At 39.6% G+C, this 15,466-nt stretch overlaps 1 protein-coding gene and 1 long non-coding RNA gene across 3 annotated transcripts in view; both read left to right on the top strand.

The window, feature by feature from the left end:
- LOC132535856 (uncharacterized) overlaps positions 1-15,466 on the top strand; it is a 442,232-nt gene that overhangs the window by 291,589 nt on the left and 135,177 nt on the right. The window lies entirely within an intron of this gene.
- Positions 1-15,466, top strand: part of MSN (moesin) — a 161,431-nt gene that overhangs the window by 136,322 nt on the left and 9,643 nt on the right. For both annotated transcript variants that reach the window (XM_007537006.3, XM_060183300.1), the window contains 3 exons: positions 4-100; positions 2,244-2,407; positions 15,177-15,307. In XM_007537006.3, coding sequence (XP_007537068.2) covers positions 4-100; positions 2,244-2,407; positions 15,177-15,307 — 392 coding nt within the window. The remainder of the gene's footprint in view (positions 1-3; positions 101-2,243; positions 2,408-15,176; positions 15,308-15,466) is intronic.

The following is a 15,466-nucleotide window of genomic DNA, read 5'->3' as shown; positions in this document are numbered from 1 at the left end:
TAGACTGACTCCAAAGATTGGCTTTCCCTGGAGTGAAATCAGGAATATCTCTTTCAATGACAAGAAATTTGTCATCAAGCCCATTGACAAAAAAGCCCCGGTAAGTGATGTCATCCACTGGCTAAGATAGATACTTGTCAAGACCTGGGAATGGTGAGAACATCAGTATTTTTGTATTTATCTTTCTCTCTTTATGAATTTTTTGTTTGTGTTGAGGTGAGAACAAGAGGCACAAAGAGGTTGGCTATGAAAAGGAGATTCTGAAACCATGAATGAAAGTACATAAATTATTCTGAACCTGGCCTCTCTCTGCTTCCTGTTCTTCTAGAGAAGTATAGATGAGAGAGAACTACTGAAAGTAAACGTGTTACCTCTTAACCAGTCTTCTACTGTTCTAGAACTCTGGGGGCAGAAACAGAGTACATTATAGATCCCAGAAATTGAAGCTATTCGTATACTTGATTTATCTTTAATGGTAGTAAAAACACAGATCTAGAAGATTTTATCTTAAGGTGAACCTCTAAATTTGTTTCTTTCATATAACTTAGCTGCTATCCACTTAAGATATTTCCTCAGAGAAATCTAGGAACAAGAAAGTGCTTTGTGTTCAGTCATTACTTAAGCATTATTGCCACAATTCTCCACTATTCGGTTATCTACGGATGACAAGATCAGAACACTTCTAATTGGGAGTAGGATAGAAAACTGTAATGGGAGGACTGGGTGGTGGTGCACTTGGTACATTTTACCATGTTAAGGATCTAGGTCCAACCCTCCAGTTCCCAATTACAACAAGGAAGCCTCATAATTCTCTCTCTCTCTCTCTCTGTCAAATAGATTAAAACTTAAAAAATTAATGAATAAAATAAATATGTATTTTTAAAGAACTGAGATGAGGTTCTCCTTTTTTGGAGTGTATCATGTCCAGCAAGAAACATCAGGCTCTTTTCATTATCCAGCTTTGGGGGTATATGACTTCCCCTGCTGTATTCTTTATTTTCAGTTTTTGGAGATTTTTCAAATTGTTAATAAGAGAGAAGGAGAGACACAAAGAGAACAAGAGCATTACTTTGGCACATGTGATGTCAGTTATCAAACTCAGGACCTCATAATTCAGAGCTGAATGTTTTATCTACTATGCCATCTCCTTCACTATACTAGGATTTTTTTTTTAGTTATTCATTTAATTATGGTCTACAGTATTATAAGACTATAAGGGTTATAGTTCCACACTGCACCTACCACCATATTTCCTTGCCACTCCCCCATAATAATCACCATAGATCCCACAAAGGCCTTTTATATATGTCAACTCTTCAAACTCTCAACAACCTTGTCAGGATAATCATTTTACTGTAATAGCAGTTTAAGGAGATGTAATTACCCAAGATCACAGTTAAAATGGTAGGTCTAGGTTTTATACTTAAGTCATTTGACCTTTAGTGGTTATGGTCTTTCTACTGAACCCTAAGCTATATGAGATGGTAGCAGTTTGTGTTCAGGTAGTAGTTTATGTTCAATGATAGAAAAGTTGATGGTTATTCCATTGGCTTATCACCTTCGTCCAACGGCATTTGTTAATCAACTAAACTCAGTGGATTTTCTTATATATATATATATAGAGAGAGAGTGTGTGTGTGTGTGTGTGTGTGTTTCTTGTGCTGTGCTCACTTTTAATCAGGAAAAGATAGGTAATGAAGGCATCTGAGATTAGGAAGTTATTTAAAAAGTAGTAGGCAGGATAACTGATTTTCAAGAGATTTATGTATTCATGTATGTACATACAACTTATCTTTTCCAAAAAGAATTTAAGGGGTTGGAATAGAAATGTTATACCCATCTATACTATATTTACTAGGTATTATGCAGGAATTTCTGGTTCTCTAATATGGAACTCTGACACCTAACATGGACTTTAATTAACGGTATTCAGTTCTTTCCTTGTCAACTGTATTGAGGACACTTTAGGATGATTTTAATAATACAAGATTGAAAACAATTAAACTTTAATGGAAAGAGTACTGGCTTCGAAGTCAGGGAGTCTTGATTCTAGTCCTGGGTCTACACAAACCAGCTTTCTGACTCGTTCTACAAGTCATTCCACTATTTCTGATAATTGCACCTGCAATGCAGGAAAAAATAGTTAAATAACATTTCTAGTTGTTTTGAAGTTAACTTTTCAGAAGGCAGTAGCTCACTTTCATCTGTCCATTCAAACTTTCTGCTTCCTGATTTTCTACTAGGATTTTGTTTTCTATGCTCCCCGGTTGCGGATTAACAAGCGAATTTTGGCTTTGTGTATGGGGAACCATGAGCTATACATGCGCCGCCGCAAGCCTGACACCATTGAGGTACAACAGATGAAGGCACAAGCACGAGAGGAGAAGCATCAGAAGCAGATGGAACGGTAAGTACCACAGAGCTGGAGTAGGGAACAAGGGCCTGGGAAAGCAGCATTCTCAAAGGTGCTAAGTCTGTAGAAGACATAAAACCATCTTGGAATTAGGAGAAAGAGAGCTGTAGAGAGATGAATCATCCTCTTCACTAAGCCTTAGGCATCCACATCCACGGGAAGCAGGAATCAGATACTTATAGAAGGGAGAATTGCTTCTTAGTTCCACCTTGTCACCTCATACCATTTCTTTTCTTGACAACCTCTTGGGTTATTTCAGGCTACCTGACCAGGATAGTAGTAGAGGGGTCTTCATTAGGGTAAAAGGGGATCTAGGAGCTGAACCCAGACTTCAAATATATGAGGCACATGTTATACTAGTGGGATATATCTCTGGCCACTCTGTGAATATAACAATTGGATGCATAGATTTTTTTTTTAGTGAAATTGGGCAGCACCACCAATTTAATGTCTGAAACATCTGTGCACTATAGTTTGTTGCTACTCAAAGTGCATCAAGATTCAACAGCATTAGCATCAATTCCTAGCATCTTTCAGGAATTTTTTTAAATGTTATTTTCATTTATTTTTTTTTCTTATAAAAAGGAAACACTAACAAAACCATAGGATAAGAGGGATACAAATCCACAAAATTCCCACCACCAGAACTTCGTATCCCATTCCCTCCCTTAATGGCTTTCTTATTCTTTGACCCTCTGGGAGTATGGACCTAAGGTCATTTTGGGATACAGAAGGTGGAAGGTCTGGCATCTGTAATAGTTTCCCTGCTGAACATGGGCGTTGACAGGTTGATCCATACTCCCAGCCTACCTCTCTCTTTCCCTAGTGGGGCGGGGTTCTGGGTAATCAGAGCTCCACACACATTGGTGGGGTCATCTGTCCAGGGAAGTGTGGTTGACGTCATGCTAGCATCTGGAACCTGGTGGCTGAAAAAAGAGTTAACATATAAAGCCAAACAAGCTGATGACGAAACATGAACCTAAAGGCTGGAATAGTGCAGATGAAGTGTGTGTGTGTGGGGGTCCTCCTGTTTGTAGATAGCTTGTAAGCATATTTTAGTTATATTTAAAAGGGCCTGTGGCTATCCTAGTTTTTTTTTTTTCCCCTGAGCCTGAAATCTGATATGCAGGTGGATCCTAGTGATTGTCTGGGGAGATGATGTCATGGCTGTCAGAAGGACCAGAAAGCTGGATCAGGGAAGAAAGTAGCTCCCAAATATGGGAAAGGTGTATAAATATTGTTGACTGTAAACCCCATCGATTTGATCTGATCTGGGGCCCATATTCATCTTAGGAGCCTATGTGACCTCTGCATGCCTGTAGATCTGACCTCGTGTTCTGTGGTCATCAGTAGGAACATTCCAAGCTGCCTCAATATCAGGACCCATCCTCAGGTGTAGCATAGAGTGTGTTGACCAGCCTCCCTTCAAAGGATGGAACATTCTCTACTGTGGCTTATCCAAGTTGAGGCCAAGGTCCTATAGGGGCCCACAAAGGGGTCTGTTTTGTTGTTCCTCATATAGATGACCAGTAACAATGGAGAGAGGGATTTATTTGAGGTCTAGGACCATCAGGTCTGTTTGGAAATCTCAGGACTCCCCGAGTATGAACCCAGCTGAAGGAGTGGCCTGATAGTGACTGAAGTTTCATCTTTAAAGTATGTCAGTCTATTGCCCATATTCAGTTTTTGCAGTCCTTGCTTTGATAAGGGTAGCTTGGGAGTGAGGGAGGGAAGTATAATAGGAAATAGGTGAGGAGGGTATCTAAGTCTAAATAGACACTATTTCATTATGAACTTCATACTGACTCACTGTAGACTTTGTATACTTTTGCTTTCAGGTATATATGTTGCCAAAATTTATGGATACATGTGGACATATGCCCTATCTCATGGGACCTCATCTATATCTAGGTTTGGGGGCTTTGTTGGGAAGTGAACCACCTGGAATGAAATTAGAATCCTATGAAAGTAAAGGTCTCACCCGAGTAATGAGGGTGAAGGATTGACATTCCATGTCTGACATCTCTGGACACAATCTGAAGCGAAGCATATCGAGGTGGTACTCATTGTGTTGATTAGGTTTGGATCAGCAGATGTGATATCATTTGGTCTGAATTGAGATAAGCATGCAGGAAAGTGAACCCTACTCTAGAGGTTCTGGGACTGGGGAAATATAGGCTCTATAGAGGAAGCGGGAGGTTCCTGCTGTCTTAGGACTTGAGAAGACAGTAGATTTTTTTTTTATCTTTTTTATTTATAAAAAGGAAACATTTACTAAAACATAGGAGAATAGGGGTACAACTTCACACAATTCCCACCACTAGATCTTCATATTCCATCCCCTCCCCTGATAGCTTTCCTATTCTTTAACCCTCTGGGAATATGGAACCAAGGTCATTGGGGGATGCAGAAGGTGGAAGGTCTAGCTTCTGTAATTGCTTCACCGCTGAACATGGGCATTGGCAGGTCAATCCATGTTCCCAACCTGTCTCTCTCTTTCCCTAGTGGGGAAGCAGGAGCTGCAGGACACACTGGTGGGGTCCTCTATCCAGGGAAGTCTAGTCGGCATCATGCTAGCATCTGGAACCTTGTGGTTTCAAAGAGAGTTAACATAACAAAGTCAAAAAAATTGTTGACCAATCTTGGACTAAAGGTTGGAATAGTGCAGATGACAAGTTGGGGGAGGGGGGGTCTCCGTTTTGTCGATAGCTAACAGGCATATTTTAGTTATATTCTAAAGGGCTTGTGGCTATATTAGTGTGTTTATTTGTTTGCTTTCTTGTTTGTTTTGCTTGAGCCTGAAATCTGATATGCTGGTGGATCCTAATTATTGTCTGGGGAGATGATGTAATGGCTGGCAGAAGGACCAGAAAACTATCATGGAAGAGAGTAGCTCCCAAATATGGGAAACGTGTATATATATTGACTGTAAACCCCATCGATTTGATGTGGTCTGGGGCCATAATCAGCTTAGGAGCCTATGTGACCTCTGCATTCCAGTAGATCTGAGCTCACATTCTGTGGTCATAAGTAGGAACATTTCAAGCTGCCCCAATATCAGGACCCATCTTCCTCAGGTGTAGCATAGAGTATATTGTCCAACCTCCCTTTGGGGGATGGAACATTCTCTACCATTGTTGATCCAAGTTGAGGGCAAGGTCCTATGGGGGCTCACAAAGGGATCTATTTTGTTGTTCCTGATGGAGATGACCGGTAATAATGGAGAGAGAGATTTATTTGAGGTCTAGGCCCATCATGTCTGTTTAGGAATCTTAGGACTCCCTGACTAGGGCCCCAGCTCATGGGGTGGCCTGATAGTGACTAAAGAGTCATCCCTAAAGTATGCCAGTCTCTTGCCCTTACTCAGCTTTTGTAGCCCATCCTTTGATGAGGTTAGTTTTGGAGTGAGTGAGAGAACTGTAATAGGAAGTAGGTGTGGTGGGTATCTAAGTCTATGTAGACACTATTGCATTGATACTATTGATCACTATTGATACTGACTCACTACAGACTATTGTGTATTTTTGCTTTCAGGTATATATTTTGCCCTAATTTATGGATACATGTGAACATATGCTCTATCACATGGGACCTGGTCTATAACTAGGTTTTGGGACTCAGTTAGGAAGTGAACCTCCTGGAATGGAATTAGAGAATCCTATGAAAGGAAAGGTCTAACCCGAGTAATGAGGGTGACAGGTTGACATTCCATGCCTGACATCTCTGGACACAGTCGGAAGTGAAGGATGCTGAGGCGGTACTTGTTGCATTGGTTAGGTTGGGATCGGCGGATGCAATTAATTTGGTATGAATTGAGTGAAGCTTGTATGAAAGTGTGCCCCACCCTGGAGGTTCCAGGACTGGGAGATATATAGGCTGTACAGAGAAAGTGGGAGGTTTAAGAAGTCAATAGATAGTTAGTGTTATAATCACATTATTTGTCAATTGGGTTAACTTTGAAAAATCCCTTTATTAGAATTTACTGTATCATACACAGCATCACCATAATTTATGCCCTTTGACATTATTCATTTATTGATGTGCCACTGGTTGCTTCTGTTCCCCCTGGTCTAAGCTTTTAGGATTGTCAACATATCAAAGACTCAGCTTATCATCTGTACATTTAAAATTTGAGACGTTCAATCAATTTTCCCCTCTCATATTAATTAGTGATTTTATATGACTACAGATTAATAGGAGTGTACATAATAACCATTCCCACCACCAAAAGACTCTGTCTCATACCACCACCACCCCCTACCTCACCTCATCCAGTCCACCCCATGAAGCCGAACATCCACCCTCACCCTCAACCCAGGGTTTTACTTTGGTGCCCTACTCCAAATTCAGTCAATTCCTGCTTTGAGTTTCCCTCTCTGTTCTTCTTTCTCAATGTCTGTTTATCAAGGGGATCATCTCATACTCATCTTTATCTTTCTGACTTAGCTCACTTAACATAGTAACTTCTGGCTCCATCCAGATGGGTTAGAGAAAGTGGGTTCATTGTTCTTAATAGCTGCATAGTAGTCCATTGTGTATATATACCACAGCTTTATTAGCCACTCATCTTTTACTGGGCATCTGCGTTGATCCCAGGTTTTAGCTATTACTAATTGTGTTTCTGTGAATATATAACACACATCTTTTTGGCTGTTTGCTATGGAATTCTGGTAGTATACCCCTAGGAGAGGAATTACTGGGTCATATGAAATGTCCATGTCTAACGTTGTGAGTGTTCTCCAGACTGCTCTCAACAGAGATTGGACCAATTTCCATTCCCACCAGCAGTGCAGAAGGGTTCCTTAATCCCCACAGCCTCTCCAACATTTGTTGCTGCTGTCCTTTTTGATGTACATGATCTCACAGCAGTGAGGTAGTATCTCAATGTTGTCTTTATTTACATTTCTCTCACAGTCAGTGACCTGGAGTAATTTTTCATGTGTTTGCTAGCCTTTTTGATTTCTTCTGTAAGTCAATGTTCTATTCATATCCTCTGCCCATTTTTGGATGGGGTCATATGCTTTTTGTTGCTAAGTTTGCTGAGCTCTTTGTATATTTTGGTTATTAGTCTCCTGTCTGATGTATGGCATGTGAAGATCTTCTACCATTCTGTGAGGGGTCTCTTTTTTGGGTGATGGTTTCTCTGGATGTGCAGAAGCTTTTCAATTTGATGTAGTACCATTGATTAGCTTTTGTTTTAGTTTTTCTTGCAATTGGGTTTGTATCATCAGAGATGCCCTTGAGGTTTAGGTGGGAAAGTGTTCCAACAAAGTTTTCCTCTAAGTATATGATATTTTCTGTTCTAACATCCAGGTCCTTGATCCATTTGGAATTGACTTTTGTTTCTGGTGAGTAAAGTGGTTCGGTTTTATTCTTCTGCATGTTTCAACCCAGTTTTCCCAGCTCCATTTATAGAAGAGAGCCTCCTTCTTCCATTTAATATTTTGGGCCCCTTTATCAAAGACTAGATGTCCATAGGTGTGGGGTTTTTAGTTCTGGGCTTTCAGTTCTGTTCCACTGGTCTGTGTGCCTATTTTTGTTCCAGTACCAGGCTATTTTGATGATGATGGTCTTATAATATAGTTTGAGATCTGGGTGTGTGATGCCTCCATTTCTATTTCTTTTCCTCAAGTTTGTTTTGGTGATTCTAAGTGTTTTCTGCTTCCACATAAATGATTGTAGTTTTTGTTCTATTCTCTTAAAGAAGCTTGGTGGAAGTTTGATGGGTATCGCATTATATTTTTATATGCCTCTGGTGAGATAAGGTGGTTCAATTTCATTCTTCTGCATGTTACAACCCAGTTTTCCCAGTACCATTTATTGAAGAAAACCTCCTTCTTCCATTTAATACTTTGGGCCCCCTTATCAAAGATTAGATGTCCATAGGTGTGGGGGTTTAGTTCTGGGCTTTCAATTCTGTTCCACTGGTCTGTGTGCCTATTTTTATTGCAGTACTAGGCTGTTTTGATGATGATGGCCTTATAATCTAGTTTGAGATCTGGGAGTGTGATGCCTCCATTTCTGTTTATTTTCTTCAAGACGGTTTTGGCAATTCTAGGTGTTTTCTGCTTCCAGATAAATGATTGTAGTTTTTGGCAATTCTAGGGGTTTTCTGGTTCCAGATAAATGATTGTAGTTTTTGTTCGATTCTCTTAAAGAAGCTTGGTGGAACTTTGATGGGTATCGCATTAAATTTGTATATGACTCTTGGGAGAATATTCATTGCGATGATATTTATTCTTCAAATCCATGAGCATGGGATGTCTTTACATTTCTTGGTATCAGTTTCTATTTCCTCGAAAACTATAATGACTCATAGTTTTCAGTATACAAGTCTTTCACTTCTTTGGTCAGCATTATTTTTCGGTATTTTATTGATTTTGCTGCAACAGTGAATGGGAGTGATTTCTGGATGTCTTCTTCTTCAGATTTAGTGTTTGCATAAAGAATGCCACTGATTTTTGTACATTGATTTTGTAGCCTGACATCTTGCTATATTGCCTGATAACTTCCAGTAGTTTTCTGCTGGATTCTTTAGGTTTTTCTATGTATACTATCATATCATCTGCAAATAGTGAGAGTTTGACTTCTTCCCTTCCAATCTGTATTCCTTTGATTCCTTTCTCTTGCTTGATTGCTATGGCAAGAACTTCCTTATCTCACCAGAAACAAAAATCAATTCCAAATGGGTCAAGGACCTGGATGTTAAACCAAAAACTATCAAATACTTAAGAGGAAAACATTGGTGGAACACTTTTCCACCTAAACCTCAAGGGAATCTTTGATGAAACAAACCCAATTGCAAGGAAGACTAAAGAAGAAACAAACCAACGGGACTACATCAAATTGAAAAGCTTCTGCACAGCCAAAGAAACTATCACACAAAAAAAGAGACCCCTCACAGAATGGGAGAAGATCTTCACATGCCAAACATCAGACAAGAGACTAATTACCAAAATATACAAAGAGCTCAGTAAACTTAGCAACAAAAAAGCAAATGACCCCATCCAAAATGGGCAGAAGATATGAACAAGACATTCACTTCAGAGGAGATCCAAAAAGCTAACAAACATATGAAAAACTGCTCCAGGTCACTGATTATCAAGAAATGCAAATAAAGACAACATTGAGATACCACCTCACTCCTGTGAGAATGGCATACATCAAAAAGGATAGCAGCAAGCAATGCTGGAGAGGGTGTTGGGACAGAGGAACCCTTCTACACTGCTGGTGGGAATGTAAATTGGTCCAGCATCTGTGGAGAGTAGTCTGGAGAACTCTCAAAAGGCTAGACATAGACCTTCCATATGACCCAGTAATTCCTCTCTTGGAGATATACACCAAGGATTCCATAATGCCCAATGAAAAAGTTATGTGTACACCAATGTTCATAGCAGAACAATTCATAATAGCTAAAACCTGGAAGCAACCCAGGTGCCCAACAACAGATGAGTGACTGAAAAAACTGTGGTATATATACACAATGGAATACTATGCACAATGGAATACTATGCAGCTGTTAAGATGGGTTCTTTGACCCATCTTCTATGGAGTTAGGAGGAAGTATGTTAAGTGAGCTAATTCAGAAAGATAAAGATGAGTATGATCCCACTCATCAACAGAAGTTGAGAAAGAAGCACAGAAATGGAAACTAAAACAGGGTCTGATTAAATCGAGAGTAGGGCACCAAAGTAAAAACCCTGTGGTGAGGGGGAGGGTGGACATTAAGCTTCCTGGGGCAGCAGGGAGGAGAGAGGGGATGGAACACAGTCTTTTGGTGGTGGGAATGGTGTTTATGTACACTCCTCTGAAATTGCAATCATATAAATCACTATTTAATTAGTATGAGAGGGGAAAATTTATTGTATGTTTTGGACTTTTTAAAACACAGACTGAGTCTTTTTAATACATAGGCTGAGTCTTTGATATGTTGACTCTCTCAAAAACCTAGACCAAGTAGAACAGAAGTATCCGGTGGCACAAGATGCTGGGTATTATACAGCAAGCCCTAACAAAGGGACTTTTCAAAGTTAACCCAATTACCAAATAATATGATGATAACAATAAGTATCCATTGTCTTCTTGAACCCTAAGACAGCAGGAACCTTACATTTCCATATTAGAGTCTATATTTCCCCCAGTCCTGGAACCTTAGGTTGGGGGCCACTTTCTTGCAAGCTTCTCTCAATTCATATCAAATAGCATTGCATCTGCCAACTGCAACCTAATCAACGCAACGAGTGCCACCCTAGCATGCTTCATTTCACACTGTGTCCAGAGACTTCAGGTGTGGAATGACAACCCTTCAGCTTCATCAATCAGGTGAGACCTTCCCTTTCATAGTATTCTCTAATTCCATTCCAGGTGTTCCACTCCCCAATAAAGTCCTCAAATCTAGATATAGACCAGGTCCCCTGAGACAGAGCATATGTTCACATGTTTCCATAAACCAGGAAAAAATATATACCTGAAAGCAGAAGTACACAAGAGTCTGCTGTGAGTACCCCCCAACACTTCATCTGCTGTATTCCAGCCTTTAGCTCCGTGATTGTTCAACTATTTTTTTGGCTTTGTATGTTAACTCTCTTTTCAGCCACCAGGTTCCGGATGCCACCATGATGCCGATCAGACTTCCCTGGACTGACGACCCCACCAATGTGTCCTGGAGCTCCGCTTCCCCAAAGACCCACCCTCCTAGGGAAAGAGAGAGGCAGACTGGGAGTATCAGTCTATCAGTCAACACCCATGTTCAGTGGGGAAGCAATTACAGAAGCCAGATCTTCCACCTTCTGCAACCCACAACGACCCTGGGTCCATACTCCCAGAGGGATAAAGAATGGGAAAGTTATCAGGAAAAGGGATGGGATATGGAGATCAGATGGTGGGAATTGTGTGGAGTTGTACCCCTCCTGTCCTGTTTTATTAATGTCTCCTTTCTTAAATAAATAAATAAACAAATAAAATTTTATATGCCTATGGGAAGAATATTCATTTTGATAATACTAATTCTTCCAGTCCATGAGCATTGGATGTCTTACCATTTCTTGATATTTTCTATTTCCTTGAGTAATGACTCATAGTTTTCAGTATACCAGTCTTTCACTTATTTGTTCAGGTTTATTCCTAGGTATTTCATTGATTTTGCTACAACAGTGGATGAGAGTGATTTCTAGATATCCTCTTCTTCGGATTTAGTGTTTGCATAAAGAAATGTCACTGATTTTTGTACATTGATTTTGTAGCCTGACACCTTGCTATATTGTCTAATAACTTCCAGTAGTTTTCTGCTGGATAGTTACATAGGTTTTTCTATGTATACTATCATATCATCTGCAAATAGTGAGAACTTGACTTCTTTCCTTCCAATCTATATTCCTTTGATTTCTTTCTCTTGCCTGATGGCTATGGCAAGAACTTCTAGTACTTCTAGTACTATGTTGAAGAGTAATGGTGATAATCGACAGCCCTGTCTAGTCCCCAATCTGAGGGGGAATGCTTTCAGGTACTGTCCATTGAGTATGATGGTGGCTGTAGGTTTGCTATATATGGACTCCACTATCTTGAGGAATTACCCATCTACTCCCATTTTTTGTAGTGTTTTGCGCATGAATGGGTGTTGGATTTTGTCTTAGGCTTTCTCTGCATCTGTTGAGATAATCATGTGCTTTTTGTTTTTGCTTTTGTTGATGTGGTGAATGACATTGATTGACTTACGTATGTTGAACCAGCCTTGTATTCCTGGGATAAATCCCACTTGGTCGTGATGAACAATCTAATTGGTACACTGCTCTATCCAGTTGGCCAGGATCTTGTTTAATATTTTGGCATCTATGTTCATCAGAGATATTGGTCTGTAGTTTTCCTTTTTTTGTTGTGTCCCCATCTGCTTTTGGTATCAGGGTGATGTTTGCTTCATAGAAGGTGGAAGGGAGTGTTCCTGTTTCTTCAATCTTGTGGAAGAGCTTTAGAAGTATAGGTATTCACTGTTTCCTGAAGGTTTTGTATAATTTGTTTGTAAAGCCATCTGGTCCAGGACATTTGTTGTTGTGAAGATTCTTTTTTAAAAAAAAATTTTATGTTTACTTATTTATTGGATAGAGACATCCGGAAGTTGAGAGGGAATGGCGTGATAGGAAGAGAAAGAGACAGAGAGACACGTGCAGCCCTGCTTCACCAGTTGCAAAGCTTTCCCCTTGCAGATGGGGACCAGGAGCTCGAAGCCAGGTCCTTGCACACTGTAACATGTGCTCTCAACCAGGTGCACCACCACCTGGCCCCTTGAGAAGATTTTTAATAACTATTTTGATTTCTTTGTCTGTGATTGGTGCATTTAAGTTTTGTAGTTCTTCTTGGTTCAGTTTTGGAAGGGCATATGTTTCTAGGAATTCCATTTCTTCCAGATTCTCTAGCTTGGTGGCATATAGTTCTTTTTAGAAGTCTCGCATGATTTTCTGGATTTCTGTGGTGTCAGTTGTGATATCTCCTTTATTGTTTACAATTCTATTTATTTAGGTCTTCTCCCTTTTTTTTTTTTTTTAGTGAGTCTGGCTAGGGGTGTGTCAATCTTACTTAATTTTTTAAGGAACCAACATTTGGCTTCATTGATCTTTTGTATGGTTCTCTTTTCGATGTTGTTTAATTCTGCTGTGATTTTAGTGATTTCCGTCCTTCTGGTTGCTTTAGGTTTCCATTGTTCCTCTTCCTCTAAGTCCTTAAGGCATGCCGTAAGGTCGTTTATTTGAGCTTTTTCTTGTTCTCTAATGTGTAATTGTATGACTATGGGTGTCTCTCTCAGTACTGCTTTTGCTGTGTCTCAAATATTTTGATAGCTTGTGTATTCATTTTCATTTGTTTCCAGGAACATTTGAATTTCTTGCTTTAGTTCTCTGATCCAGTGGTTCTTAAGCAGCATGTTGTTGAGTTTCAAAATTCTGTGACTTTTAGTAATTTTCTGTTTGTTGTTGATCTTTTAGGAATTTATTAGATTAGCAGGGATATGAGATGTTTCTACTTATTTTACTGATTCAGCATCTTTATGTTAGGATTCAAGGTGGTCATTTCTCCAAAGAAGGTATCCAAATGTCCAGGAATCACATGACTATATCTCTAATAACTAGGTTAATGCAAATCAAGCCACAATGATTAACTACTTCATACTCATTAATTTAGCTAGGTCAGTGATGTAGAAAAATTGGAACACATGTGCATTGCCTATGGTAATATAAAATGCTTCAGTTGTTGTGAAAAAGAGTTTGGTTGCTTATTTTGAAAGTTAAATATAGAATTAAGATACAAGGACACAACTCCACCCTTTATATATATTTCCCACCCTTGATATATATTAAAAATAATTGAAAGGGCAGAAATAGATAGCATCCCATGCCTGAGGCTCTGCAAGTCCCAGCTTCAATCCCCTACATCACCATAGGGCAGAGCATAGCAGTGCTCTGGTGTTAAAAAAAAAAGGAATTGAAAATAGATATTCTAATGTGTGCACACATGTTCATAAAAATGGTATTTGCAACAGTTCAAAAGTAGAAACAGCCCAAATGTCCATGAACAGATAAATTATGTGGCCATATAATAATATATGTTTCAGAAATTAATTGCAGTGAAGTATGTGGATGAAATACTGAGCTGTGGAAATAAAAAAAAAAACCATATTCTGGATTATTTTATTTTATTTATTTGCCATTAAGTAGTACCTGCACTGCAAATCTAATGCTCCAGGTGGCTATATTCCCCTTTTTTTCTCTTTTTAATTTTTTAATATTTATTTATTTCCTTTTTGTTACCCTTGTTGTTTTTAATTGTTGTAGTTATTGTTGTTGATGTCGTAGTTGCTGGATAGGACAGAGAGAAATGGAGAGAGGAGGGAAAGACAGAGAGAGGGAAAGAAGGACACCTGCAGACCTGCTTTACTGCAGGTGGGGAGCCGGGGACTTGAACCAGGATCCTTACACGGGTCCTTGCGCTGTGCGACACATGCGCTTAATCCGCTGTGCTACCTATAGCCCAACTCCCCATATCCCCCTTTTTTCTTTTTCTCATTTTTCATTTTTTATTTTTTCTTTAATGTAATAGGACAGAGAGAAATTGACAGAGATGGAGAAAGAGAGAAAGAGAGAGAGAGAGAGAGAGAGAAAGAAAGAAGCCTACAAACCTGCCTCACCACTTAGGACACTCTCCCCACAGATGGGGACCTAGGGCTTGAACCCAAGCCTTCACACATTGTAATATGTACGCAAAACCATGTGTGCTACTGCCTGGCCCCAAGTGGATTTGCAGTGATAGGGAAGAAAGGGTCTAAAATAAAGCTTCAGGGTTTAGGCAGAGTTAGACCTGGTCATCAGTGACTTAGTCATCAAGATCACTAGAGCTGAAACATAGTAATCTGTCAGTGAACCAAAATTGGTTCTATACATTGAGAATATCAGTGGGGTGGAGGAGTTTATTAGGACATTTTACAAATGAAGTATAAGCGAAAAGTGGCAGAGCTAGGGTCATTCACTGGTTATTTGTAGAAGAGGGAGTCCAAGTTGGATCTTCTGACTCTAGGACAAACTGAAGAGCCTTAAGCATACTAGATTGTGGAACTTTGATGTGGAGATAAGGGTAAGTGATCCCAAGTCACAAAACTTGAGTGTGTCAGATAGATAAGGGTTTAGGTCCAGGGAGACTTGGAGATTACAGGGACCTTAGAACCATGCTCTATCCTGTTTCATCCTTTCATTCAAATGATTCAAATTAATCTCGTTTTCAGTGCTCTGCTAGAAAATGAGAAGAAGAAGCGTGAGTTGGCAGAAAAAGAAAAGGAAAAGATTGAACGGGAAAAAGAAGAACTCATGGAAAAGCTGAAACAGATTGAGGAACAGACTAAAAAGGCTCAACAAGGTTAGGATTGAAAACACCTCAGAGATGGGGTTGCTCCAGAGCCTGAATCCATAATCTGGAGCTCTGGATACCTTTCTGCTTGAATTTCAGGCTCTGGCCATACTGTCTACATATGCTAGATAATAGGTGAAGAATGGTACAAGCATGATACTAGAGCTT

The sequence above is a fragment of the Erinaceus europaeus genome, chromosome X (assembly GCF_950295315.1).
Source record: "Erinaceus europaeus chromosome X, mEriEur2.1, whole genome shotgun sequence".
Classification (NCBI taxonomy): domain Eukaryota; kingdom Metazoa; phylum Chordata; class Mammalia; order Eulipotyphla; family Erinaceidae; genus Erinaceus; species Erinaceus europaeus.
Note: the sequence above shows the minus strand (reverse complement) of the source record. Positions and strands in the feature narration are given on the sequence as shown.